This window comes from Fonsecaea erecta (genome assembly GCF_001651985.1).
Source record: "Fonsecaea erecta strain CBS 125763 chromosome Unknown Scaff13, whole genome shotgun sequence".
Classification (NCBI taxonomy): Eukaryota; Fungi; Ascomycota; class Eurotiomycetes; order Chaetothyriales; family Herpotrichiellaceae; genus Fonsecaea; species Fonsecaea erecta.
In genome coordinates, this window is record NW_017387256.1 from 322497 (window position 1) to 349720 (window position 27224).

General features: G+C 51.3%; 12 protein-coding genes across 12 annotated transcripts; 5 read left to right on the forward strand and 7 right to left on the reverse strand.

The window, feature by feature from the left end:
* Position 1: 1 nt before the first annotated feature.
* On the reverse strand, positions 2-1123 carry AYL99_11022 (hypothetical protein; the record flags this gene model as incomplete). Its single annotated transcript, XM_018842528.1, has 1 exon — positions 2-1123. One exon carries the CDS (start codon positions 1121-1123, stop codon positions 2-4), a length of 1122 nt encoding a protein of 373 aa, XP_018687941.1.
* Positions 1124-5569: 4446 nt separating this feature from the next.
* Positions 5570-6091, forward strand: AYL99_11023 (hypothetical protein; the record flags this gene model as incomplete). Its single annotated transcript, XM_018842529.1, has 1 exon — positions 5570-6091. The coding sequence occupies one exon, from the start codon at positions 5570-5572 to the stop codon at positions 6089-6091; it is 522 nt and encodes a 173-aa protein (XP_018687942.1).
* A 764-nt stretch (positions 6092-6855) lies between these two features.
* On the reverse strand, positions 6856-8070 carry AYL99_11024 (hypothetical protein; the record flags this gene model as incomplete). The annotated part of the gene is made up of 2 exons (XM_018842530.1): positions 6856-7057; positions 7985-8070. The coding sequence occupies 2 exons, from the start codon at positions 8068-8070 to the stop codon at positions 6856-6858; spliced, it is 288 nt and encodes a 95-aa protein (XP_018687943.1).
* An 810-nt stretch (positions 8071-8880) lies between these two features.
* AYL99_11025 (hypothetical protein) lies at positions 8881-10926 on the reverse strand (the record flags this gene model as incomplete). The annotated part of the gene is made up of 4 exons (XM_018842531.1): positions 8881-10430; positions 10479-10697; positions 10763-10845; positions 10877-10926. 4 exons carry the CDS (start codon positions 10924-10926, stop codon positions 8881-8883), a joined length of 1902 nt encoding a protein of 633 aa, XP_018687944.1.
* Positions 10927-12181: 1255 nt separating this feature from the next.
* Positions 12182-13907, reverse strand: AYL99_11026 (hypothetical protein; the record flags this gene model as incomplete). The annotated part of the gene is made up of 3 exons (XM_018842532.1): positions 12182-12795; positions 12880-13700; positions 13813-13907. The coding sequence occupies 3 exons, from the start codon at positions 13905-13907 to the stop codon at positions 12182-12184; spliced, it is 1530 nt and encodes a 509-aa protein (XP_018687945.1).
* A 691-nt stretch (positions 13908-14598) lies between these two features.
* Positions 14599-15013, forward strand: AYL99_11027 (hypothetical protein; the record flags this gene model as incomplete). Its single annotated transcript, XM_018842533.1, has 3 exons — positions 14599-14620; positions 14671-14893; positions 14947-15013. 3 exons carry the CDS (start codon positions 14599-14601, stop codon positions 15011-15013), a joined length of 312 nt encoding a protein of 103 aa, XP_018687946.1.
* Positions 15014-15424: 411 nt separating this feature from the next.
* Positions 15425-17082, reverse strand: AYL99_11028 (hypothetical protein; the record flags this gene model as incomplete). Its single annotated transcript, XM_018842534.1, has 4 exons — positions 15425-16006; positions 16067-16452; positions 16511-16964; positions 17017-17082. The coding sequence occupies 4 exons, from the start codon at positions 17080-17082 to the stop codon at positions 15425-15427; spliced, it is 1488 nt and encodes a 495-aa protein (XP_018687947.1).
* Positions 17083-17662: 580 nt separating this feature from the next.
* Positions 17663-19252, forward strand: AYL99_11029 (aldehyde dehydrogenase; the record flags this gene model as incomplete). Its single annotated transcript, XM_018842535.1, has 2 exons — positions 17663-17790; positions 17881-19252. The coding sequence occupies 2 exons, from the start codon at positions 17663-17665 to the stop codon at positions 19250-19252; spliced, it is 1500 nt and encodes a 499-aa protein (XP_018687948.1).
* A 542-nt stretch (positions 19253-19794) lies between these two features.
* On the forward strand, positions 19795-20238 carry AYL99_11030 (hypothetical protein; the record flags this gene model as incomplete). The annotated part of the gene is made up of 3 exons (XM_018842536.1): positions 19795-19851; positions 19905-20023; positions 20082-20238. The coding sequence occupies 3 exons, from the start codon at positions 19795-19797 to the stop codon at positions 20236-20238; spliced, it is 333 nt and encodes a 110-aa protein (XP_018687949.1).
* Positions 20239-20795: 557 nt separating this feature from the next.
* Positions 20796-21389, forward strand: AYL99_11031 (hypothetical protein; the record flags this gene model as incomplete). Its single annotated transcript, XM_018842537.1, has 1 exon — positions 20796-21389. One exon carries the CDS (start codon positions 20796-20798, stop codon positions 21387-21389), a length of 594 nt encoding a protein of 197 aa, XP_018687950.1.
* Positions 21390-21540: 151 nt separating this feature from the next.
* On the reverse strand, positions 21541-23205 carry AYL99_11032 (L-lactate dehydrogenase (cytochrome); the record flags this gene model as incomplete). The annotated part of the gene is made up of 4 exons (XM_018842538.1): positions 21541-22611; positions 22674-22952; positions 23011-23082; positions 23140-23205. 4 exons carry the CDS (start codon positions 23203-23205, stop codon positions 21541-21543), a joined length of 1488 nt encoding a protein of 495 aa, XP_018687951.1.
* A 284-nt stretch (positions 23206-23489) lies between these two features.
* On the reverse strand, positions 23490-25197 carry AYL99_11033 (hypothetical protein; the record flags this gene model as incomplete). The annotated part of the gene is made up of 7 exons (XM_018842539.1): positions 23490-23626; positions 23676-23772; positions 23867-23979; positions 24058-24489; positions 24544-24835; positions 24889-25076; positions 25137-25197. 7 exons carry the CDS (start codon positions 25195-25197, stop codon positions 23490-23492), a joined length of 1320 nt encoding a protein of 439 aa, XP_018687952.1.
* Between the last annotated feature and the right edge of the window lie 2027 nt (positions 25198-27224).

Consider the following 27224-nt stretch of genomic DNA (forward strand, 5'->3'; position numbering starts at 1 on the left):
TCTACCATGGAGGCCAGATCCGGTCGCCAGTCGGCCCAAATGTAAGTGGGTCCCACTCCTCTCTTAGCTCCCTTTCTGGGTGGCCTTGCCCTTCTTGGAGCTTTCTTGGGGCGCCGACAGAAGAAGTCTGGCCTAGTATTTGGGTCTGGAGTTCTCTCTCGCGGAGACGGTTTCGCGCTTCCCGAGGGGCGTCCCCAGTCGGCGGGAAGACAATGAAAAGATTTTGAATCCCCCGTAGGATAGCTACCGGCTGAATCATCCGCCGGTAGAAGGCTAACTCCTTGTCCTCAGAGCCTGTATTATAACCATCATCGTGGCGGGCGGTGGCGGTACAGAGGGTGAGGCTCAGGTGAGCAAGTGGTAGGTGTCTCTCGATGAATCGGAGAGTGTCGGTCCAGTTGGCGAGTGACGGCGTGCCGGGACCAAGGTCGTCATCACAGGAGGTGGGAAAGATGACTCGAAGGGAACGGATATGCGGTAAGGCGTCACGCGGGACCGACCGAAGGAAGACTAGGGCTGAGCGATGTTCAAGGTAAGGCGGGATATTCTCCGTCCAGTGGGCTTCAAGCGTCTGGACGGAGAATGTGTTGGAGCGGTAGAAGATCTGGAGGGCCTGAGACCGAAAGCCTTGACTGACCAGGAAGTGGTCTCGAGGCCACTGCCAACATGTACACTGGCCAGATGTGAACGCCGCGTGGAGCGGAGGGCAGCAGCACGCCTCTAAGGTTGCGGTGCACTGCTGGCAGCAGGATGGCCGGGGGGTGCCCTTCCCCTCCTCCCATTCAATAACTGTCGGCGCGAGAAGGCCCGAATGGCGTAGAATCTGCAGCTGGAGCTCATCGGGGAGGCGATCCCAGGGGAAAGGACCTTGGGGTGGCTGGTCTTGGCCCATAGCCTGGTGAACAGTGGTTTGGGCGAGGCGGCGCAGGCTGTGGTCGGGCCGCTGGCCGAGACGGATAGCGCAACTCTTGAGGAGCGGCAAGCTCGACAGCGGTAGGAGAACCCGTTGGGCCGCGGCGTGGTCAAGCGTGTCACAGACTACGCTCAGTCGAAGTCGCCCGGGCGTTAGTCGCGTAGCCAGAGTAAGGACAAGTCTATCCCACTCTTGTGGTAGAGACCACATACTGGGGTTGTCGAAGGAGAAGGCAGCGCCGGTTCCGCATTTGCAGCCAGGGTGACAAAAAAGGCATGGAGAGAGCAGTGGATTGTCCCAGATGCGCTCTTCGAGAGAGCATATGTGGCCCGGCACACAACCGCATGCGGTCAATCCAATGTGAAGGCTAGTCATGACCTCCAGTGCTTTGGGGCTGAGCTATGAGAGGGCTTTGAGACCACCCGGGCCGGCGCGAGAGATCTTGAACTGGTTCTCGCTGTAAAGGATGGTCACCACTTCAACATGGATAGCGCGACACACTGAGAGGAGGCCCCAGGGTAGACGGTCACAGACACAGTCTATCCCGTCTGGTCCAGGGAATGGCGCGTGACCCTGAAACCGCTTAGAGCGAAAGAAACAGCTGTATCCTGCGAGAGCGTCTGCGGTGGATATCACAGCGCCAGGGCCATCGATCGGCGGTCTCCAAGTGTCGATAGCGGTGTCGAGGTGGTCAGCGCACTGTCTCGCGTACTCGACCTTATAAGGACCCTCATGATTGAGATCGATAGGGCAGAACCGAACGAGGCCGGCAAAGACATAGATTTTACGGCGAATCAGAGGTGGTAGGCTAAGTAACGACGCCATATAAGTGGTGATATAACAGAGGAGACGCGGTTGAAGGTGATGTGTCTTACTCGGTTCTCTGGAGACTACTTATAAACTAGATAAGAGAGTGCTAATATTGTGACAGTCTCTGTAAAGGGGATAGAGGGTGACACAACGAAGGAAAGTAGGGCGAGACCTTTATTATGCGAACTGGTGGCGCTCGGTTGCTACGCTCAGTGCCCAGAAAGGGATCCTTTTAAATCGGCCTTTGGTTGACCCTATACGGAACTAATCCTGTGGGACTACGCTACACACACTAATCGTTTCACTTAGCGCCAGGTCTTTCCTGCTCACCTTTATAGACTGTTAGGATAGTGAGTGGGTTTAGCGAGACCTGCGCCCTCTAGAGCGGTCTGGCCTTGCAAGAGACGGGCATGATGTCTGCCTTGCGATGTCGCAGTTGTGACGGCCCTCTGCCGCTGGAGGTTCCACGGCCACTGATCCTCAAAGACCATATATGAAATGGCCCAGCGAGTAGGCGACCAAAATGGCCTCCGAGTGGTGGGGACATGACAGCGGTCCTATATGTCCCAGGCATGGGCACTTACTCTTCCTCCCTCCCTAAAGGGGTACAATCGCCCACGGTGCAACCGAGGTGGCACATGCAGAGATGCGAGCAGCTAGTGTATGGGGTTGGAAAGAAAAACGTGACTGAAGCTTTCGGATCTCCTTCTTTCTCTCTCGGCGCACAGCCTCCTCAGCTGTGGTGGCAGGTTCATCAACCAGGCAACCAGGCACCCAGGCAACTAACAGCTGATGCGGGCTAGCCACTGACAGAGCATGAGTGACAGTCAACATGCCCCTGATTTGCCAGCCAACTAACGAGTACTGCATCTTAAGCGGAGAATGGCACATCCGAATAGAGCAGCACGGGGGATCCGTCAGGGAGCTTCTCACCAGAAGAGCCTGGAAATACTTCTCCAGCGACTGGGGATCACACTGCCAAAAATCCAATGATCCGTGCGTCCCCGAAACGAGACATTCGCATTGCTTACACAGGCCAAGGCTTTGCCTCCAAAGCTTGGATAATGCATGTCTATTCACGAACTTTCTCGGCGTGCGGCAAGCGCTGGAGGGCTGCCTGCTGTCTTAGTTGGGGTGTCAGTCTTGCCTGGTCTCTCCTGCCAATGAACTCGCCACAACACCATTCTTCACTTTTCAGGGGGTTATTCGGAACCGGGCTGTCAGTTGTGCTGTCTGCGAAAGCAGCTGTTCTCGTTTTGCTGACAAGATGGGTCTCTTAACCATAGACAACCACAATGGTGCTCCAGTTCCAGATCCTGAACCGATCGCCATCAAGTCGTTTTGAGTTTAACACGCACTTGCGTCAACACTTCTTTCAAAATTCAAAACTCAACTCAAAACTCCCGTGCAGATCCGAGCTTCTCGGTGGAGACCGTTAGCCTATGCAGCCAGCCAGCGCCTATTGTGTTTGCTGATGGGGCTGCAGAGAGCACATGTCAATTTACGAACGGCTCAAGCCTGAGAATCGGTGGCAGAAACAATGCATGCCTGGTTGGCAAGGGGCTGGTTGACACCGGCCCTGGCATCTCTGCATCGGTTCTGGCGATGGGGCTTGTCTCGCTTGCACGAACTGCCATTTCCACCAAGTTTGACCGGGCTTGAGCGAGAGAGATCTTTGGGCGTTTGTGCAGCTAACGGTTGACTGCATCCATACGGCTCAGCCACGCTCCTCGACCCCAGACGTGTATGTCGAGGATGTCATGGTGTGGGGATGAAGCATCGGGACCCCCCTCCCTCGCTCTTCCCCTCGCCTTCGCCCGGTCAATCTGTTTTCTTTCTCCCGCAGCCTTTGGACTCCAACAGAGGATGGAGACAGAAACTAAATGGCCACAGGTGAATGTGCTTCTACTGGTCAGGTCAAAGCGACTTCCTGATTGGGCTAAGTGAGTCACGTCCTGGCCCCTGTGAACAAGGCGGGGAAGCGACAGATTCACCCCTTCGCAACGGGATCGGCATGCATCATTCCCTTTTCTCTCGGGACAGTACTAAGAGGCATCCGAGACCAGCATGCGGGAAGATCCTGGATTAACAGAGTTTCACGTTGCGAGCTGGCCTCTAGGATCTGGATGATCAGCTAGGTAGCTAGCTCCGCGCACTCGCCTGCTCCTTTGGCATCATAACGCCAACTTCTGAAAGATGTGGAGGTGGATCTCGAAAATCCCGAAAGGGATCGAGGCTCTATGTACGAACAGCAAGCAGCTCGCCGCTAACTTTCCTCCCGGCATCCCCAGTGCACTGACTGTCGACTTCTTGGGTCATTCTTTCAAGGCAGTCTCTGTGCTCTGTCTGCCCAAGTTCTGTCGCATCAGCGTCAAACGCATGGTGGAATGAGGGTCCAGCCAGTGCGTTTGGTGAATACGTACGCTCTCTCTTTGCACTGAGGGCAGACTCAGTTCGGCAGTGAGAAGACGTTCCTGATATTTCTGCCATGCATCTCATTCGCAAAACCTCCCAACCTGTCGATCAGAGGCCAGTGCTCGATCCAGCCCCAAGCGTGTGGGGTCTTCACATCGACCGCGATCGAGTCCATGCCATTTCCAGCGTCTTTCACAATCCCTTGTTCTCGCCTAACGGGGGCCTATTACAGGGCGTCCACCTACTCATGCATGCCCTAATCTGCAATCAACCTCCTCGTATGGCGCTGGCACTCGGAGCTGAACTTGTAATAACCCGTCCTGAGCCGGCCGCTCCACATGCAATATCGGGTTGGACGAGTACCTCTTGGAAGTCACGGGACCGGTGACGGTGCCTGTATTTCTTTCATGCATTAGCGGAATGTGAAGAGCAGCGGAGAGCGCGAATTCTGCGTGCCGCAAAGACCTGGATCGCACGGATGCCTCCTGAAGCCCACTTGCTCACACTAGCTACTCCCACATTCGCTGCTGACCTTTCTCCTTGCGGCAGGCTACTCCTGGTGCGAAAAGCTGTTGAGCTTGGGCTCTTGAATAGCCTTCCCGGGTGCTTTGACCTGAGGAGAGTTTCGCGCAGAGTACAAAACCATGGGCGGCGGGAAGAGGGGGGGGAGCTTGTAAAGGGTCCAATGGGATACTGCAGGTATCACGACACTTGCCGATCAGAAAGTGGCTACAAGAACGCACGGACAGAGACGCACCAGGGAACAACCGGCACACACTATAGATCCAAGTAATGGGCCTTTCGCTGGCCAGGTCGTCTGCCTCATGTCCTCGTCAGTAGCGCCATCCTGGGGATCCGCTAACACGCACGTCCCTGGGACTCTCATTCGACACCACTCGTTTATCGTCCGCTTCTGTCGTGTCCCGATGCATGTCGTCGGCGGGTTTTTGGATGAATTGGTTTCGTATCTCATGTGACCGAATCGGAGAAGAGCAAGAGAGAGACGCGAGCGTGGTGGAGGAGGAGTGGACGTTTTGGGATCATCGCCCGGCACATCAGAATCCAACCCAGGCAGGATTCTCTCTTCATCCTCAGAGGATATTGGGAGCATATTCGATGCGAGGGGGCGGGCAAACTCCGGTGACGAGGAACTTCCTGGCGTCGAGGGGAAAGATATATCAAGGTCGTCCAATCCCTCCCTCCTGGACCTGTCTCCCTCCCTCGCCAGCTCATGAACAGTCTGATTCTGTGAGCGTCCATCTCTGATCAAGTCAATATTGTGCTCTCCCACATCCCACATACACATAGTTTCCGTTCCCCTCCCTGGTCTTTGCAAGCAAGTTTAAGGGCAGAAACGTTCGTCATTCTCTCATACCACCCCCTTTCCAACGCAGAGCCTTCAAAGCCTTGTTGCTAGCCTGTCACCCCATCATGGATCCCAGGTTGAGACTTGCAGCCCTCCTCAACCACGAGACCGAGTGTGTTCCCTATGACAATGAAGAAAAACACCTTTGCGGTGTCCACGACGGCCGCGCGGCCGGGCGCAGCTCGGTCATGAGCCTCTCCCACGTCTTGAGTGCTGCCGACAAGCTGCTGGGTCCGGGACCAACACCAGCAGGAGCAGGGTCAGAACCAGAACCACCAGTGAAATACGATGACGAAAACGTGCCGGCCGGCCCGCGTTGCCACGCGTACACGGAGGAGCACGGGTACTTCGTCTGGTACCACCGCGTGGACCTGGAGGAGGACTGGCGGGACGTAGGGTTCGAGTTCCGCGCGCGTTTTGGCGAAGGCCGTGCGCTCATGGCCCTGCAGAGCCTGTACTACAGCTTCTCCCGCAAGAAGGGCGTCGAGTGCCGCGTCGGCACGCACGTCCCCGGCGTCATGGAGTGTACGGACAAGCGCTACTCCTGGATGCTGCCGGAGCATCGTCGACGACCACGCCGGCATTGATTGATGCCCTGCACGACACGGCACGTCACCCACCATGAATACTTCGAGGCGGCGGGGCGGCGCTTTTTGGATCAGTGGGCGGACGATGTGGTGGTGTCTTTCTGTCCTTTCCTTGGTGGTGGTGACAACGTCGCTTTGGATTCCCATGTGCTCGTTGCCCGTGAGTTCAGGGAGGGTGTATGGCTGTCTCGAAAATGGTTCTTTTATGTCTTTCCAACCCGCTCTGGGCTTCAACTCAGCTTCAGAGCGGTGTGACAGTTGAATATGAGGTGTGTTGGGGGTGTTGGGGTGGGAGGTTTCGGTGGTAATGAATGACAACATGGAAAAGTCTAATACAGAAAATATTTCTCAAATGTTTTTGGTGTCTTTCAATCAGCTCCCTCTCTCTCTGTGTGTATGTGTGTCTATCTCTCTCATCGTAGCACCGCCACCGTCCCGAGCGGCAGCGTGGTCGAGGCAATTTTGTGTCCACTCATGATTACAGCCGTGGGCGGGAGAGCAGCCGTATACGCAGGCAATGGAGAACACTAGAGAACACTTACCCACCCTCTCCTAGGAGGGGTCGAGGTTCAGACTCATCAACATATCAGATCTCACTGGCCCGTGAATCTTTGTCCCCCCTTTTTCGTCGGCGACAACTGCACCCCGGTGGAGAGGAACACGCCCCATCCTACACCGATAGCCAGGCACCGACATTCATCGTCAGCGTAGTCGGAATGCTCCTGTTCTTGATGCAGTTCTTGATCTCACTCCTCTCCCTCGAATTATTCCAATCGACTGCCAGAAATTGCATCCGGAGAAGGGTATCGGGGGTGTTGCCGCGGTGGAATGTTCACTTTGCGGTTGTCAAGCTTGACCAAGTGGCCAGGACACTGCATGTTGCGGACTAATTCGCAGAGGTGGGCCGCCGTGATTTGGACTTTGGTGAGGTGCTCGTGCAGGTCGTTGATCTTTTCAGTCACTGCTCTGTCCGGTGTCAGAGACGCAAGGGAGAGACAGAGCCCTGGAAAGTCCGCATTTGGGAAACCACCGTTGTCGCGAAAAACCTGGATTATGGGGTAGCCTTTAACGACAGAAACCATCCGTCTCACTAACCTCTTCATTCACCAGCTGCTCGACGACCAGATTCACCGTATCACCCGTCCAGAGAGTGCCCTTTGCATGCCAGACTGAGGCTGTGGCCTTTCCCCCCGCTGGGTATGAAAAGTTGAAGCCAACAACGCACTGAATTCCTCCCTTCGAACCTAAAATATACTCTTCGGCAAAGTATCGGAAGGCCTTCTCCTCGTTGTAAGTGTGCCACCTCGAAAATGATGTCTGGGAACTGGGGTTGATCCTCGTCTGGACGATGCTACAAAGAATTATAGGGGTCCTTGTCGAATTCGAGAGGTGGGGAGGTGGACGTCTTTGGAGCTTGTGTGGTGTCTGGAATATCCTTCTCGGCCTTCCACGTGGGGTATGCGAGGAAAGACAGCTTTTGTGTATAAAATCCAGTGATTATAACCTATTTCATGGATCCCTGGACGATTGGATCCCGGGGGGCACTTAGTCGCGTAAGATTTCGCATACAACCAGCTGGCTGAAGGACGCATGACCAAGAGTTTCGCGACCCAGTGCGAAATCTTGTTCAAGCAAGGTATAAAACTACCTAAAGTCGAAGGTTAGTTTCAAGTGCACTCAGCGACCAGATTCCGAAACTTACTTGAGGGAGTTGAAAGTCTCGTCTTCCGAGGGAAATTCCACGAGTCTGGGGTAATGCAAAGGGCTCAATTTGGTTGAAGCGCATCCAGTTGTATGACTCGACAGAACACGAAGGTAAAAATTCTCGGACACGACGCAGTGCAGACTCGAATTTTTGATCGTGGTCAACGAGAGAGGAGGACGCAGCCGTACCTACCACGGGAGGTGTCTTCGAAGTGGCGCGACTCTGCGATGGCCACAGGCGTGCTCTGCGCTAGCAACATTGCAAATTGGTTCATGCTGGCGAGGTCCCTGTGACGGCAATGTCATCGTATCGTCCTCGTGCGGACAATCCTTCATGGCCATGAGCGATACTTCGTGTGAGGAAAGATGACATGATTCAGGCAAGGGTGAAGAAGAACTATTGAAAGGGAAGACAGCAACGTCAAAAACAGGCCGCCTTTGAGGTTGCTTGCTCCGGCCGAGCACAAAGTATTGTCGCTGCTTTGTTGCTCTCACGTGCTACGAAGCTTGTCTTGGCTTTAGAGCAGTTGTCCTGTCTTTGCATGGGGATACCAACTAGGAGAGCTGCAAAAAGATGACTTCTATTTTGTACAACCCCAGAGGAAGTGTCTGTCCAGGTCGTTTCTGGCTTCTCGCTTATCGACGGAATGATGCCCCAGACGCCACATCCGCATCTTGCCAGTACACTATTATTATGTTCGCTCCACTTCGGTCCTCCACATTGTCGCGTCTGACATGGAACCGGAGCGGCCACACCGATTCCTGCCGCTTATGGGCTCTGGGCCACAGATCTGTCCATCCCGAGAATTGGAGCAGGGGCCATCAGTTTTATCCTCTCGAAAACAATCCTCAGGGTGAGATCTTTCGAGGAGTGTGCTATTATCGAACGCCTTCTGGGCCTCTTCGGGAGTGACTCTTCAGTCGCAACAGCTATTTCCCGCTTCTGGAATCCTTGTGTGCTTCAGTCAAAGACATTGCCTGGCGGCGACTCCTCCAAAAATACGAACCAAACAATGGCGCGCTGGAGAAGAGGCGGTGATAAATCACATTCAGCAGAATCTCTCGACTATGTACTCACAGCCACCTCATTGTTTCCGATCTCGACCTGCATCAGCGAAAGTGTTATCCAGCGCCTTCTGTGTAGGCATAATTAGTCTCCTCCTTTTGCCATCTTCAAGTGAGTGGCGTGAGTACGCATCAGACTGCACATTGTGTAGGTCTGATGCTGCTTGCCGGGACGTCGCAGAATCATCGTTCAACTGGATGGCTGAGGCAGTAACGGGAACATCGACCCGATCTCGCACTCCCCTACGCCTGGTTGTTTGTGCGCGTCGTGGTCGCCGCTCTCGAGGATCGGGTGGTAGGATCGTCCCCCTTTTCAGACGTACAGATTGAGGTTTGGGTAGAACCTCCAGTTCCTGCTTCTGGGCATTTGCCGCTTCCCTGTTGCGGACCACCGTCTTCCGATAGGCATCCAATGCCTCACAAAGTGTTCGTAGCCGGGCATCAGCACCGTGGTCGAGGATGTTCTTAATCGCTCGAGAAACCGCTCGTATCCCATTCACGTCGCCTAAGAGATGTTGTGACAATCCTTCAACATGAAAGCTGTGTTGTCCTCCTTCTTCTCCTTTAGCCGGCGCTCTGAGCCAATGCACGTTCACACAGGCAAGTTGATGGTCCATGGTGAGGGAGAAATATTGTGGTTCATTATAATCGAATTTTCCCATTCTGAAGCTGCGCTGTGTCAGATCTATATGGCCGTTTAAGGTGATAGCTCCAGCACTGGCGGTTTGGTTTGTTGCGACATAATGAGTCCCATTTTCAGCTTGTGATTTGAACTCGATCTCTAGAAAGGGAAATCGGATCTTCTGATCGGGGGTAGTATAGCTTCGGCCAAACTGGTCGTCGATGAGAAGATCAATAGTCCCGAGTTGGTCGCGGGTGAAGGCTGTTTCGGAATATCCAAATGCTAAATCGGGCTTCGGTTTAGGCAAAGGGAGTGGGTTAGTTAGGATAGAGACGTCGAGCGGGACAGGGACGGAATTGAACCACAGCTGTTTGGTGTTCGATGCTAATCTTGAATCGGGAATCTTATTTATAGCAGGAATAATACCTGGCGCTAATTGCTGGATGATAATATCTTTACTCTCGTTCTGTACTCTTCGCGATGTCGCTATCAACCCTTGAGCGGCAGCGTCGTCTATTTCCGGAGATGATCGTGAACGGGATATTATTCTTTTTGCTCGCTGCATTAGCTGTGCCGGAGGATCATTGCGATTGATATAAATATTTCGGTAACCCAAGCACTGCCGGTAATCTGTGTCAGTAACACTTGCAGCGGATTTCTCAGACTTTTTGGACGTGGATACTGTGCTTTCCAAACTATTATCTGGAGACGGAAGGACAGAGGCAGCTTTATGGGCGGGCATATTGACCAATGCCTCAAGAAGTTGTAGCTCGTTTTCTGTCGAGGTTCTGCGAGACCAGCAGGATTTGTCCAACCAATTCTCAATGAAGTCTTCCTTGTCAGGTCCGGTTCTCGTCGTAGTGTATTGCACTGGCCCGTGTCTCGGACGCTTTTTGTCGTGGTTTGATTCGTCTCCGTCTCTGGTTTCCATACAACGTCGCCGTTTAGCTGCCAGAATTAGCAACATAATTCGCCAAAGTAATGACGGCGACTGACTGCTCTTTAGGGTCCCTAGTTCCGCAGGTGAAGGCGTAGATTGGCCTTTGTCCTTCTCTTTGCAATGATGGTATTGCTTCACTGCTGGCCTCTGTGATGACCGCGCCTGTCCTCCTCTTGCGGCTCGCTGCTGGTTCGCAGCTTGTTTCTCCTGTCGTTGCGGGCTGTTGCGGGAGGTCTTGGGGCTCACTCTCACGTTCTGCTGGCGGTGCTGATTGCCTGCAATGCAGTCAGTTGACATTGGTAACAACGCAATGAAAGAGTTTGGAGGGCATGGGACTGACAGTTTTGTATTCTTCGGCTCCTCCGCTGGCGCTCGGTTGCGTCTTCGTCCTCGTCTTCGTCCTGCGCAGAACGGTGCCTTTCCCTATGGTCATTCAGTTAGGTTGAATTCCAACTCATGAACGGTGTTTCCCACGTCTGGAACCGATCGGATCGGGCTTGACATGCTGAAGGCCAGGTTTGTCGTGGCCCTTTCGAGCTCCGCTTGTGTCTCGCTCTGCAACACTCCCTGCCATATCGACTGGCAATGATTGATACGTAAGACCGGCCTACTATCTATAGCCCACGCATGGAGCAGGAAGCTGAAGAGGCAGGCGTCGCAGAAGGAGGCTGCAGCAGGCCTTTGAGAGTTGCGCTTTAGCCGCCGGGAGGCCGTAGCCCACTGGTGGTTTGGCCGCACGTATGGCCTGGTGCATTGAAACTGCCCATTTTTGGTCGCAGCACTTGATTTCCTCTGCAACAGACAAAGCAACAATCCTGCTTTGTAGGCTCTGCTTATTATATGAAACAGTGAATTCGACGAAGGCTACAGAAAAGAAGCCAGGAGCCTCCCGACGACTCGAAACCAGGGAACAAATTCCGCTCTCTGCGATCACAACTCGGCTGACCTTCCTTCCTCTCTCGGGGAAGCGATTCTGAAAGCGCCTTCGTACAACGGCGGACTCGGTTAATGCTCGGTAGGAACTAACCACACCAAAGTTGTATGGGAATCAATTCTTCATGACATCGATCTATTCTTGCGTTATCCTTAAACCTACCGCCGCCTGTTTTGTCTAGCCACCCTTGGGATTCATTTCAGCTGAGGTAGGAAGCCTTGTTGCTTCGATTTCACTGGCATAGTAGTCTGTCTACGGACTCGCTTGCCACTGCCACTGCCAACGGCAGGAGGCGCCATCAATGGCGGTAGATTCTCCACCAATTCAGGAGAGTCCTCAGGCGAAGGACTGCGGCGCGACCGTGGCTGATCTGGCGTTCGCAGTGCTAGTTGTGTTGGCCCAGTCGATCTCGATGGCGGAGGGCTCTCTGGTACATCTTCCACCTCTTCCTGGCTAGTATCTTCTGTGAGGATCGGAAGCTTTCTATGTCTCTGTGCTGCCTGAGCCATCGGATTGGCACTCAAGCGAAAGGTGTGCATGCATGCATGCGCTCTGAGGTCTCTCAGTTGGTCCTTCAACTGGGCGCTCTGTCGGAGGCTTTCGGCGTCACGTCCGAAGCCACCGAATCAAGCAGGACGTCGGCTTTGTATTGGCCACACAATTCGGCTTAGGAACAGGCGAGTTCGACTTTGGCACTTGAAGAAAGCAATGGCTGAGCAAAATATCATAGTGTATTCTTTGTCATTGATCCATGACTATAGATCTAATTCATCTATCCCTGAATCCTGTGGGCCCGAAAGACTGTCTTGCACCGAGTGACCACGTTTAAATTGCATTTGAGATCCAGGAGTGATTTCCGTTCTGTGTCCCATTGAGTATTCCATTCGTTCCATTCGTTGCATTCGTTCCATTCGTTCCATTCATTCCGTTTATTCCATTCACCGTCTTCAGTGGATGCCCGTCGGACAAACTCTTGACTGGAATCTTCTTGGCCTCGGCAAACTCTTTGCGGAAGATGGCCTCCATCTCCCTTCGGATTGCCACAACCTGCGATGTCTCCGAGTATTCAACATCATCCCAGCTGAGGCTCTGGTCCTTGCTAATGTTTCTCTTGAGCTTTAAGCCATGAGCGAGACCGATAGGTAAGCCACCAATGGCTAGGGATGCCTCGGCGGGCATCAGCTTGCCAACGACAGTGTAGCCGCCTTCTCCGTCAAGCATTTCGCCCACCTTAAGGTCGCGCTTTGCCGTGGCGACAACATCACCTGCAAATGTCTTGGTCTGTCCCGTGGGTTCTCCACGGCACATGATGCTAGCTGCCGAGTATCCAACTTCGAGACCGATCAAGTGGAAGGGTTTGTACTGTGTTGCATATCGTCCAGAGGGATCGGTCTCCAGACCGTATTGTCGGAAACATTCCCTTTGATAATCGCTAGGGGCTATCGAGAGTTATTAGCATATAGGCCTCACCTGTCTGAGATTTCTCACAGACACCAAGGCGAGCGAAACTGGTCGAGGCTTACCTTCAAGAACAACATAGACACCAAATCGGGCCTCCTTGAATACGTCTCTTCCGTTGCTCTCCAACGACGACACCACATCGACCATGCCACTCATCTCACTAAATCCACCTGCGGAAGCCGGCTTCAAGATTTTTGCCATGTCGTGATATCCACATGGTGTAAAGCTGAGCCCATTGGTAGGACACCGGAGACCAGTACCGTTTGCCACAGCGGCCATTTCTAGGCACGATTTGGTTCCATCGAGGAATGAATTGAATATTTGAGGGTTGAGATTGTCCACTGCAACCTGTTCAGGGGTGAAGCCGTATAAATCCCAGACTGTATCCGGGGTAGAGTACTTGTACTCTGGGAGATATTTGGTGCCTTTGCCGGCACACACGACTTTAAACCCACAAGTTCGGGCCCAGTCGACTAGTTCTGAGATCAAAGCTGGTTGGTCGCCATATGCCATGGAGTAGATGATGCCCGCCTCTTTTGCTTTTCGAGCCAGCAGTGGGCCGGCCAGGACATCTGCCTCGACATTGATCATGACAATGTGTTTTTTATGCTCACAGCACAGCAGCGCATGGCGGACGCCGGCGGCTGGATTTCCAGTGATTTCCAGAATGACATCGATATCTGGATGAGCGATGAGGGCCGCAGAATCAGTCATGGCAATAGCCTTGCCTGCCTTGATTCCCTCAGTCAAAGTCATGGTCCCGGTCATATCGATTCGGCTCTCGGGGTAGTTTGTTCTCCGGAAGGCATCATAAATACGAGCAGTGTTGAGGTCGCAAACACCAGCAAGACGGATTCCCGTGGTAAGATGGGCTTGAGCAATGCTTTGAGTCACCCAGATGTTAGCTGAAATGTCATGCAACAGCCTGAAATTGCCATTATCTGCTTTTGAGACCTCTCTCTCGTTGTCAAGCAGGCGGCAAGGCAAAGACTCACAACATGGACCCGAACTTTCCTGCTCCAATAACACCGATCTGAATGGGACGGCCAGCGGCCTCCCTCTCGGCCAGCTTCTCTGAAAGATTGCTCATTTTTGGAGAGATTGATGTGTTGGGTTTTGGGAGGACGGTTGGGCAGGCTGACTTGGATGAAGTGTCCAGAGGCCGGAAACCGAGTCCTAAGTAAATAAATGTCGATTTGGAGACGGGAGTCTTCGCCCCGCGACTTAATGGCCTCGGCATTATCGCGCGAGCGAGCGGCTGATCAGGAATTCGCGATGCGCGAGCATTATCGTCGAGGATCCATTGATGGGAAAAACGATCGACTGCGTGGTTGTTTTGTCCTGGTGTGGAAGTTCTTCCGGTTGAGGCGTTGGCAGGGCAAGGAATACCTTCTGGATTAGGTGACGGCGGAGAAGCGAGAAGGAATTCCATCTCCACGCATTCATTGGGGTTGTGGGGAGCCCGGGGAGAATCCCTCGAATGCGGGTCGTTTCAGAGGAGAATGTAGGGAGTGAGATACGGAACAACTTCTGCAAATGGAACGGCGGAATCCTGCCATCAGCCATGACTTGTTTGGACGTGCAATCGCTGTCCGAGTGGAGCGGTGGCAATGCGCATCACTTGCTCTTTGATCGATGTGGTTTTGGGTCTGGAATATAATTTTTCTCTGATCGCAGACAGAACGAGACTTGTTCATTTCCCTGCAACAGTCAAACACCACTCGAATCTACTTTTTCAAATACGCAGAATACAAGGAACAGACACACTCAATAGAATCAAAATGGCACCAGTTTACCATATAGGTTCGTTCGATTACTCTCATAGCGAGGTATCAGTATCCTGACATTTGCAGTTCTTTTCAAACTCAAGCCCAATGTCAAGGAATCCGAGATTGACGAGCTCAAGGAGGCGCTCACAGGCATGGTGGGAAAGGTTCCAGGGTTGATCAGAGCCGACATTGCTCCACCACACATCAGCACAGCCCATCGTTCTCAGGGCTTCAACATGGGGCTGGTGGCTGTTCTAGATGGGCCAGAGACGATAAAGACGTATGGCGAGCACCCGGAGCATCAAAAGTAAGTTCTGTATCGCTTGCAAAGTTCCAGTTTTGCTGAGCCGTGTCATAAAGGGTTCACAAAATACGCGAGGCTCTGTGTGATGATACTTTGGCCTATGACCTTGAGTATAATGTATAGGTAGCGACCTTTAAAATCATGAAATAAACAAACCATTCTATCTGGATCCTGTTGGTGCTTCATAAAATGGTAGCTTGAGCCAAGCTTAATCTTTAAATGGCAGATATCTCTAAGACGACACCGCTACGATAGACAGAATACCGTCCATGGATAGTTTGTACAAGTAGAATCTCCATCCGCACCAAAAACAACCGTACCAAATCAAGGCCTTTTAGTCGACTGAGAACACATGGGTCAAATTTGTATCATAAATGGACTTCTATCTTCTTCAAACCAAGAAGCTCAGTTGACTACCTGCCTCGCTGCCTAGCTACTTATCGATATTTTCTGTCTTAGATCCATTGGTACCAAGTACTTTACTTCTCTCCATAACCAGAGTCGAAAGGGTTAGAATGACCCCGAGTAAAGAAATCAATAAGCCCACACCCTTGGGTGACCATTGGCATCGGCAACATTGTTCTTGTTCATTCGACCGTACCAAAATCGCAGGACCAGAGCGCAGGCCGCCACCATGAAGCTGCACGCAGCGCACGTAAAGTTACCGGTAGGATAGCCTCGGTCAACTTCGCTGGGTATCCAGATCCACTGAGCGATGATCTGACCAATTCCAGCAGCCGAGTTGTTCAAAGCCGTAGCAACCGCAATGGAGGCGATTCCAGGAGAGTTTCCAGAAACCCAGGCACTCAGCGGCGGGACACACGGGAAGGCTCCAGCAGATGCAAGCACAAGACAACCATATCGAGCGGTGTAGGCGTGGACTGGGAGGCAGCCAGAGATCAACCAGCCAAGACCGCCCAAGATTGACCCAAAGGCAATGTGATAACCTCGAGCATTGAGACGATCTGCCGAGAAGGAGTAGATCAATGCAAAGAGATATCCAACTACCCAAGGTGGAATTGTCAACAATTGTGCTTCCAGTGACTTGTAGCCCAAGCCAGTGATGATGGTTGCGGTGTAGAATGTGAAGGAGGCCAGAGGAACCGTGTTGATCAACTGCGAAAGGACTTGTCAATTCCAATGGTTCATTCGCGGTGACAACTGGGGTATACTTACGTAGATGCCATAATGAAGCAGCATCCGGGGTGAGAAACAGGTTTCCAATGTTTCCTTTCGAGTAGCAGGCGCCCTGGAATAACTTGCTCCCTCCTCTCCGAGTCTATCGTCATAAGCCTTCTTCTCTTCCGGCGAGAGCCACTTGGCGATGGATGGATAGTCGGGCAGGCAGAAGAGAAGGGCAAATGAAAGGACGACGGTAATGACACCCTCAATGATGAAGAGCCACCGGAACCCCTGCAGTCCACCGTCTCCATTGAGATGTCCAACGCCATAGGCAATGACACCGCCAAAGGCACCGGCAAGATTGGCATGGGCTGCGACGAAGGCGATTCGCAGTCCACGTTCCTCGATACGGTACCAGAAGGTAGTGAAGTAGACAATGCCTGTCATAACATATGTGTAAGTAGGCATGGTTTAAATATAATGTCCCAGTAGTCTTACCTGGAAAGAAGCCGGCTTCAAAGATGCCAATGAGGAATCGAAGAACCACAACTTGCGGATAGGTCTTGACACCAGCAAATCCAAGAGTCGTTGCACCCCAGCAGAAAAGGAGGATTCCCAGCCAGAGCGAAGGGCGAACATAACGTTTGATGATCCAGTTGGATGGCACTTCAAACAGAGTATAGGCGACGGAGAACAGGCTGACCGTGACGGCATAACCTGTTGCGGTCATTCCGGTTTGAGACAAAAGGTCATCTTTGGTCTCCTTGTTGAGGACTTTGGCATTGCCAACATTGCCTCGGTCGAGATAGTTGAGCAGGTACATGAAAGATAGCAATGGGACAATCCTCAAGTCAGCTTTTCGGACCAACTTTTTCAAGTTGATGCCCGAAGGGTTTGCCGACTCGAGGCTCCCATCCGCAGGGTCAATGACAGCGTTGCCCATTTGACGTTTCTTGAACTTGTCAGTGTGATGGACCAAGAAACAATGTCATTTTCCAGCTTACCTCTTCTTCATGTATGGCAACCACATCCGACATGTCTCCAGAGTGGTTGTGCTCGCTCTTCATCATCTTGTCAAAAATTGTGGGAAGGTCGAGAGGAAAGTGAAAGGGCAGGAAGTGATGGTGTTCAGGAAATTGTGGCAACTCGTCCAACGAGCAGAGCTTTATACCCAATTCCTCCCCCAAGACACGGAGGAGAGGACAATTGACAGCCCGCAAGACAGGCGGGACATTGGACAAGAGCGAAATCTGGGGTGTGGGGATTTTTTTCGCCCCGGACCGGTCAAATCGGCTAGTGAGCGAACATTTTGGGGGGGTGGGTGTCGACGAGCGAATGGGAGACGAAGTATGGACAGCAGGGGCCGCGTATATTACCATTTCTGTCCGGACTGGACGTCGGTCGAGTCCCGCGCCACATGGACTTCCAAGTCACATTGGACGGGCAAAGTCCAGACCATGCAGAGGCTCAGCTCGGTCCACAGTCTTGCCACATCCCAAGCGACAAAGACAGGATTCATGCTGTCCAAACAAGGAAATATAATGGGATATACCAGCTTCTACATCACCAAACGTATAAAGTAAGACCACTCCAAATACTGATGTCAAGTGGTTGGAGCATTTGCAGTCAAAGTGGAAGACGAGACCTCCAATGGCCGGGCTGGAACAGCTGTTGACCGCCCCTAACGGCGGGCGAATTCCCCTGAATACCGGTCTCTTTATCAATAATCAGTTTGTCAAGGGTAGTTCTTCAGGAAAGTTAGCGTGTCTGGATCCCGCGTAAGCCACCCTGTCTTTATTTTCCCATTCTTCTGGGCCTCTGGTTCCCAAACTTGTTGTATCGAGTATGATCTGACCATGTTCCTATAGCACAGACCAGACCATCGTTGAAGTCGAGATTGCTACAGCAGAGGATGTCGACATTGCTGTCAAGGCAGCCCGTGCAGCGTTCAACGATCCATCATGGCGTGACATGATTCCTGAGGATAGGGCAAAACTCATGCTCAAGCTAGCGGACCTCGTTGACCAACACAAAGAAGAGCTATATTGCCTACAGGCATGGGAAATTGGCAAACCATACGCCTCATCCATGGCGATCGAATGGCCGCTGCTGACTGCATGCCTGCGATACTACGCCGGGTGGGCAGATAAACTCAACGGTGTCACGATTCCAATCAACTCCAATAAGTTTGGTTATACTATTAAACAGCCCGTTGGAGTGTGCGCTGCCATCGCCCCATGGAACTTCCCCTTGGTCAATTGCTCATGGAAGCTGGGCCCAGCATTAGCTACGGGTTGCTGCATCATTGTCAAGCCATCGGAGTATTCTCCTTTGTCTGCCTTGTACCTCGCAAAACTTGTTCTCAAGGCTGGGTATCCGCCTGGCGTTGTCCAAGTTCTCAATGGCTATGGCAAGGATACCGGTGATGCCCTCGCACGGCATTTGGATGTGGACAAGATTGCCTTTACCGGATCAACCGCCACGGGCAAGCAAATCATCAAATCGGCGGCGATCAACATGAAAAAGACCACCATTGAGGCCGGCGGGAAATCAGCACTCATCGTCTTTGATGATGCAGACCTGGAACAGGCGGCAAAATGGGCCATGGCCGGAGGTATGGGCAATGCTGGTCAGATATGTTCTGCCAATTCTCGTATTCTGGTGCAACATGGCGCAGAAGAAAAGTTTGTCAAGATCATGACCGACCTCATCAAACAGTCCAAGGTTGGTATGCCCTTTGAAAATGGGACGACTCAAGGACCACAAGCATCCAAGATGCAGTACAACAAGGTCCTGGATTACATGTCTCAAGCAAAAGCTGAGGGGGCAAAATTGGTCGTTGGCGGCGGTCCTCTGGAAGGTTTGGGCAAGGGTTATTTTATCCAGCCCACCATCTATACCGGTGTTACAAGTGGGATGAAGATATTTCAGGAGGAGGTGTTTGGTCCGGTTCTGTCCATCACGTCGTTCAAGACTGAAGAGGAAGCTCTGGCACTGGCTAACGATTCATCATACGGCCTGGCAGGTATGGTCTTTACCAAGAATATCAAGACAGCCATGCGAACGGCATCTCGGCTACAGACCGGTATGGTGTGGATTAATGAGAGTAATCATTATGATGTCAAGATGCCATTCGGCGGCGTCAAGGAGAGCGGGCTAGGGAGAGAGCTTGGGGCTACCACGTTGGAGGCATATCTGGAAGAAAAGGTGGTTCACGTCAACCTTGGGCTGGAATTGTAGATAGAACGATAGACCACGATCCATGTTCTGGTTGTATGAAAGATAAAGTAGATCGGAGTTTTCGTCTTGGTCGAATTACGATATGAAAGATCATTTTCGGCTTTCAATCCTCTTGCTGAATTGTGGTATGATGGAGATGAGCATTGCTCTATGGCAGATAAAAAGTCGCCACAATAATCAGCATTGATACTTGGTGGCACCCAAGGCTGGTACGTACTTACCTACACAATATTTTGTGACCTACTTAGGTATAGATCTTCCCAAGTTCAAATCCTTCGGATGGCCGGAAGACAAGCCAAATTCAGACTCTGGGACAGCCCCAGAAGGAGTCGCCTATTTTGCCGCCTTCGGCTTGAATGGCTTTCATCCAGGAACGCGCAAAGTCCGCCAAGCTTACTGTTCTCGGAACAGACCTTGTCGAAGCCATTCCTATTTATTTAAAGCCAATTGATCAAAGGTTGGCTTCTATGGACGGTAAGAACGTCGGTAGCCCTACACAACACAAACAAACGTCAGCCCTGCAACACCTGTCTCACACCAAAATGGGAGAAGTTCATATCATCGCTATCTTCACCCCGAAGCCGGGCAAAGTTGATAGGGTGGGTCGCTCAGCCGCTCTGGTCGATGCCGCTGGACTCTAACATGTCAATAGCTGAGCGAACTGCTTGCAGCCCAGGTCGCCGAAGTGCATGCCAAAGAAGATTATTGTCTTCGATTTATTGTCACAAAGCAGATCAATGAAGAAACACCCGACTTTGTGCTATTCGAAACGTAGGACTCTCCTGCAACTCGGAGTCCCACAAGGATTGGTACTAATGTCTGACTCTAGATACAAATCCGAGGCGTCGATAGATCAACACTTGAAGGAACCCCACTTTCTCCAAATGTCCAAAACTCTTGGGGCGGAAGATGTATTGACCAAGAAGCCTTATGTAGCAAAGACCATAACAACGGGAGGGTTCGACTTGGACATGAAACTAATGTAGATCTAGACCTTGAGAATCCGAATTCCGGGGTAGGAGACATAGCTAAAGGATTTAGTGGTCCAAAGCACTGGGGAAGAACATATGAGAACTTCGGAGCCTCCACACGGTGCAAACGGAAGACTTTCCTATTTTGTGATCAGGACTAATTCGGAAATGCTAATAAACTTTAGCCCCAAGGGTTTCTTCGCCATGCCAGATATGTACTAGTTTTGTTCCCGCGGTACGAGGCTGGGACTTCACATGGTACTTCACCGAGACAAGCCCGTACTTGCTTTCCCTATCGCGACTTTAACCTCCCATTTCTTCCGCATTGTACGGCGAATCTGATGTGATCATTTCCAGTGGACATCCTTCCGAGGCTCAGATAAAGAGGTTTAAAACCTAGGATGTTCAGGACACCACTGGGTCTGGCATTTTCACAAAAACCGCAGGTTATAACTTGGTCATCTCAAGCACTTGCTCGACCGACGAAACATCTCCAGCAGAGACATCCCATCAACATCTCAAGATTCAACACATCGACAATCTCGTCTCAAAGTCTCAATACAAACACGAAAATGGCTGCCCAACCCGAGAAAGCCTTCGTCTTCGATAACGGATGCCGCATCTCACACGGCCAAGCGCATATCAAGAAACCATTCACCGACGTTGACTTGACAATGCACGAGCTGTGCTATCAGAGCACAAAAAAGTTCTCTGGTCAGCTCGGCTTCATTGAATTCAACACTGGACTGCGCCTACCGCGTCACATCCACATGGACTTGTCCAAGCAAAAATTGCTGGATGAACGAATCATGGTGCTTCACGGGGTGGGATTGGTGGAGATTTGCGGTACGCCATACGTTGTTGGGCCCGGCTCTCTAGTAGACATTCCTGGTGGAGTGCCACATACATGGACCGCCTGTGCGCCGGGTGTGAAATTGCCAGATGGCTCGGTCTCGCCGGGGTCCTTTACCATGGTTTATGAATACGAGGATCCAACCCAGTTCTTCCCAACGGCATCGACCAAAGTTGCGAAGAACCCTTCAGATTATGTTCCTTTCGAGGGCTCCTATGATGAGATTCGTATGCCGATATTGACCGCAGAAGAAGTTGTTGATAGATGTACCATCGTTTTTGACAAAAAGCTCTCCAAGCTTGAATTGGCATAGGGGAGAATTCATTGAAAGGGCGGCAAATCAAACATAAAAAAAAATCACTTAAGAATGAAACACAATTAATGCAAACCGCGTTGAAAACCAGACGTTTTGTTGATACATTTATGGCTTGAAAAACTTTTCTATCTTTCACGATCTCGCCAATCTATAACTTGGACACCAGCCTCTGCGTCGGGGTCGACAGTGAATCATAGACTGTCAAACTCAGACTGTCAAGTGGTGTATGGTTGGTATGCGACAGTAAACTCCGTGTGTTGACCAATCCCGGGTGCAAGTCTTCGATCTTGTTGCACCCGATCAGACGCATGTCCATTTCCATTTCATCTTTGAGCAGTTGAATCGCCCATTCCACACCCTCTTGGCCATATGCACTCATTGCATACAAGAAGGGACGTCCGATGCCAACTCCTTTGGCACCGAGGCATAGAGCTTTGACGATATCCGTGCCGCGGCGGATCCCACCATCAACGAACACGTCAATCTTCTTGTCGAGCCCCAGTTCGCGCAACACGGGCATCGTTTCGGCCAGCACCTCGATCGCAGATGGTGCAAAGTCGAGTTGCCGACCACCGTGATTCGAGAGCAATACACCTTGGACGCCGGCGTCAACAGCACGGATAACATCTTCAACACGCTGTATTCCTTTGAGAACAATAGGCATCCTGGTGATGCTCTGGAACCAAGGGATATCCGCCCAACTGAGACTAGGGTCGATGAAGGAGGTGATGGCTCTGGCGGCACCTTGGCTGGTGTTTGTTTTTTGCCCATTCAGAATGTCGGTGCTCACATCAACATGCTTGCTGCGCATATCCTTTTCCCGTCTCCCCAGCTGCGGTGCATCGACAGTTATAAACAGTGCCTTGCATCCTCTTTTCTCCGCATGTTGGACCAGCTTCTTCGTGATCTCACGGTCTCTGTTGACATAGAGTTGCAGCCACTGCACTTGATCGTCGCGTCTGGCATCAAGGATTTCATCAAAAGAGCATGAGGCAAGTGTTGAAATCATTTGGATGATGTTGTGAGTCCCGCTGGCACGCGTAATGACGACTTCACCCTCTGGGTGTCCAAGTTTGCCCAGTGCCGCGGCACTCACGAAAAACGGAACAGATGATGGTGATCCAAGTAAGGTGGTGGATAAATCGATATGCTCGACATTGACAAGAACCTTAGGCCGGAACCAAATACGATGGAATGCATTGTGATTCTCTCGCATGGTCTGTGGAACTCAACTGGTTAGTGCTTGGTATCATTGTCTGACGAATGACCAGATTCACTTACAATTTCGTCGTCAGAAGCACTGGAATAATAAGCCCAGGCACTCTTTTTCAATGTTCGCCTTGCGACGGCCTCAAAGTCGTATAGGTTGTAACATTGTGACAGTAAAGGCTTTTGGGCTACCCTCTGTAATCGCTCCTTTTCTTCGTTGTCCACCACCTCCTCCTCTTCCGCGGCTACTGTGCTCATGTCGACAGGCCCAAGATGCTTCGAATCGTCCAGGTATTTGTCCATTGTGTCCGAAGGGTGAATGGGATCGAATGCCGCAGTCGCATCTTTGCCCTGAGAGAAGTGGAGGTCAGATAATGAGATTTTGGTGATGGCTTGCGGCTTCACTTACGGCATACTTCAAGATGATACGTTCGCCTCCAGGATGTTCAGGAAGAAACTCGGTGACATCGTATGCTTTGCCCTGTAAGACATCAGTTGGTAAGAATCAACCAAAGACTGTAGCCAAGTCTATTCTTACGTGGACAATCACCCAGCACGACTCGGGGTTATTGTGTTTTGCGACTTCAGCTCCAGTGAGTGCCATCGTTCCTCAAAAGCTTCCTGCTCCTGTTGTGGCTAATGCGGTGTTTTCAAGTTGAACTGAAAGCAAGTTGATATTGAGGGTGTATTTCGTGCTCTTGACATTGACGGGATCATCTAATGTATCTCGGTGATATCTTGGTCATTTCAAGTCGCGGTCTCGGAAGCCCTGATTGGATGCAACGGAATTCATACCTCTTTGGTGGAATTTCCCACTCAGAACCCAAAAGAGATAATTTTCCGGCCAAAGATTCACTCTCTTCCGATGAGGTTCGATATTTGTCGATTCTACGAAGCGTTCATTCCCCAATGCTCTTCTAGAGAATCCCGTACGTGCTTTGTCGGCCATCCGTGTGCCTTTTCGGCTTCGTGCAAGAGATGCAGAATCGTTCTTTGTTCATCGACTTCTGTGACCCAACCTCCACCTTTTCGACAGTTCAGCATCGTACAAATGCATGTTGAGAGTCAACTTACACAAGAGAATGATGGGTCCAATGTTGAACTTTGGATTGGCGAAATAGTTTGACTGCGCTATGCCGCAGATCAATCGTGTGTGGTGCATAATTACTTTCTGAACCGAAAAGACACAGGTCAGTCACACTTCTCGTCTTGCCTTCTCGAGGTATTTATAATCAACACCCATCTAATTGATCCTTGAAACGCACCTTCAATTCCCGGTGAGCACGGTTATACTCTAGTCCTGCTCCTGGAGATGGAGTATCAGGCCGGTATAGGTTGAGTAAAACCTTGCAGAGGTGGAAATACTGTGTCCCAGTTGCTTCCGAAGATCAATCTGTCAGTATTGGACTTTGAAAGGTGTTCACAAGAGAGGCAGCATCAAGGCTCAACTGCATACCATGCCAGGGGGCGTAAAATTGAAGTTCCGGCCATCGTCTCCCTTCAGATAGTGATGGAGCTTCGAAAAATATTGGGGTGAACGAAGCCGGTTTCATTGCATCCCATTCATTCACTTGCTGATTAAGTTCCTGCCATCGGGCGAGCGTCTTGGGCGCATCTGAGAAGCAGTAGGTCAAAATGATCGCCGTACAAAAGATGATACGGTTCGCCCAAATACTGTCTGGCGCCTCGGACACTGAGAATCTAAATTCTTGCTTCGAAAAGTCGATTTTGGGCGCTTGGTGAATCGAAAGCGATAGGAAAGCATCTTGACGCACAAATTGCCAGAATGCTGCCTCGGCCAGTCCACCAGCAATAGCACAGCTGCGAGAATTGAAGAGGGCCGAAACCCCTTGTAGATGACTGCCGTAGTCGTGTTGTGTCACGTAGCCTTGTACGGTGTTAGGACTTTTCAGCTCCCAAGATCTTTGCAGGGGCAGCTCACCGCGCATTTCTTCAAACTTGCGCAATATGACTGCAGCCGTGAGAACATCGTCATTTGTGTTAGAGGTCTCCTCGTTGATTAGACTTATGAGCATTCCTATGCATCTGGTGTGATAAACTTCGGCCAGGACCGCATCCACGGGAACCTCGTAACCCTCAATCGTGTCCTTCTCTGGGACACCACCAAGGTGTAGCGCGGATATTGCGAATATGGCATTTAGCACAACTTCGCTGACCATGGCCAATTCAGGCACCACAACACGAAAATGATCGGTAGGATCCGTGACATCAAACTTGGCCGTTAAAATTAGCTGTCATGCAAGAAGTGAAATGAAACCCCACATACCCAAGGAGACAGTTCTTTGACAAAGTGCCGCAGGAGCAGTGCCTCGGTACGGTTATTCAATGGGCAGCGGCTGCCAGAGGATGGAAGACTGATGGGTGGAAATGTTGTGCCCGTGTGGATGTCGCGGTCGTTGAATGGTGACAAATGGGGCTGTAGAGGGAGGATATCCTGGCCCGCGTAGAAACCGTCTGAATGAAAAGATAAAGGGCTCCTAGTGGTAGACTCATGGTACACATGATTCGACGTACCCACGCTCGGTGATGTGAGTGAGTATTCAGCAGTTGTCTGGAGATTTGTAGTATCTGTCATTGTTGCATCGGGAGCGTCCATAGGTTGAGCTTTTAGTCCTTCGAGTACATCTGGAGATGCGTTTGGGATCGTGCCACAAGGTATTTCCGTTTCATCTTGTGGTTCTGGCTCTGGCGTAGAGACATTGTGGTTTTCAGATACAAACACTACTACTCCAAGTCTCAGAAGTGTGCTAACTTGTCATAATCAGGAATACGTGACCGACTTTGCTTTGGAACTTGCAGATAGTGATGTTCATTTGTTTCATTTTCCTCGGGCCTCGAAGCTTCTTCACGTCGCCACAGGGAGATAAAGGGTCGTGTTGAACACTTTCGACGAGAGTCGACACAGTTTTGGCAGACAGGAAGTTGCTCGTCACCTGTAATCTCTCGGTTCAACAGTCATTCAGAGCGGTAGAGTTGGGACCTGTGATTTACATTTGATGTGCCGCTTTCTACAAGTGTCACTAAGGCATAGGTCAATCGAGAGCCCAGGTGAGAAGATGCAAAGGAAGACGCAACATACCATCCGCGTCGTGACCTGTTGGCGGGCATTGTCCAGTCAAAGCAGCTTCACGAATGGTGGGTCACCATCAGTCGACATTTAGACGAGCTCTATGGATCATCTCGGAGCCAGGCTAATCGATTATCTTGCAAAGGGACATATGATCATGGTGGTAAGAGTCCAAATTAGATGGATGATTGCCGCACTAGCAATTCTTATGTACCATGATCCAGACCCATTGTGCGAAACCTTCGGCTGCGTCACGAAAAACGCGGGGTTCCCGGAAAGACGCTGCAAGGCAAACGGCAAAAGCGAGAAGCTTGCCGCACACACAGCCCCACGATTGTTCTTGTTACTTGGGCATTCATTATGCATCGATGTCATGGTGTCAGCTCCGGCAACAACCGAGCAGCTACCAAAACCACCACCAAAATGAAGGCAACCATTACTCAAATATTTGTTCTGGACGGAAGTGAGGTCGACGCAGAGAGCGATTGCCGTTTCCTATTCTTATGGGAGAATCAACGCGACCAAACCACAGGAGAGTCATGTTCGAGAGCGAATTTTGTCCGACCCTGGTACGAGAAAGACAAATTGATCCCGGTTGATCCGCGACACGGGGCCGCAATCGACGATGCACACCCGTCCGGATATCGCTTTTTGGCATACTGCCAGGAAAAGACCATGGGGGTGAAGGTGCTCAAGGATATGCCGGCCATAATGGGGAGAGAGGAATTGATGGAGGGTGTCAAGTTGCAGCAGAAAAGCACGACCTGCTCTACTGGCTGGCCAAAAAATGGGTGGAAGGTGAGAATGTCGAATTTTGAAATGCACTTATCTATAGGACTCTTGCAAAGGTCAAGGTATGAGTGGAGGAATAGCAATTCAACCAGCAATTCGTTGCGCTTCCAACATGTCTAGGTGAATCCACCTCGTGGGCCGGCCATGAATGAGTTCACCAGAGTAATCTCGTCAGCATGGAACGGTCAATGCTCATGGCCATATATTTCCGCTCTTTCGCGCGTTGTCTCTTTTGCTCACTCTCGCAGATTCCCTGACCAGCTTTCTCTTCGCCGCTCGCGTCATACGGTTTCCTCATGTTTCAGTTGCGGACACCAGCTTAGCATCACTCGGCCAACTCATTGACATGGTGGACTTCAGCGACTATGGCGTTTGAAGAAGATGGTTTTCTCGGGAAGCGGACCGGAAGGAGGGACAGAGCGGCATCGTTTGAATGTTAGAGGTGAGTGAGGCTTTGATTTGGGCTAGCTGGAGGAAAACAGAGCGTCAGTAGAATCAGGGTCCAAGAACGATGATTTGGTGAAAACTTCATCCACTTGCGCGTTGTCGCGTCAAGCTTTGCATGCAGATGCATATTGTAACGCCATGAGAAGTAGATGTGGTCATGGAGAACAAGTTGCAATGGAAGCACGGTTGGCGGTTCTTTTTGTCCTCTATTTTGATGCGCAGGTAAAGTCGGTCAATTAGGAAACTCGGCCGAAAAGCGCACGGCATGAAATTCCGGGAACAAATAACAATAATCG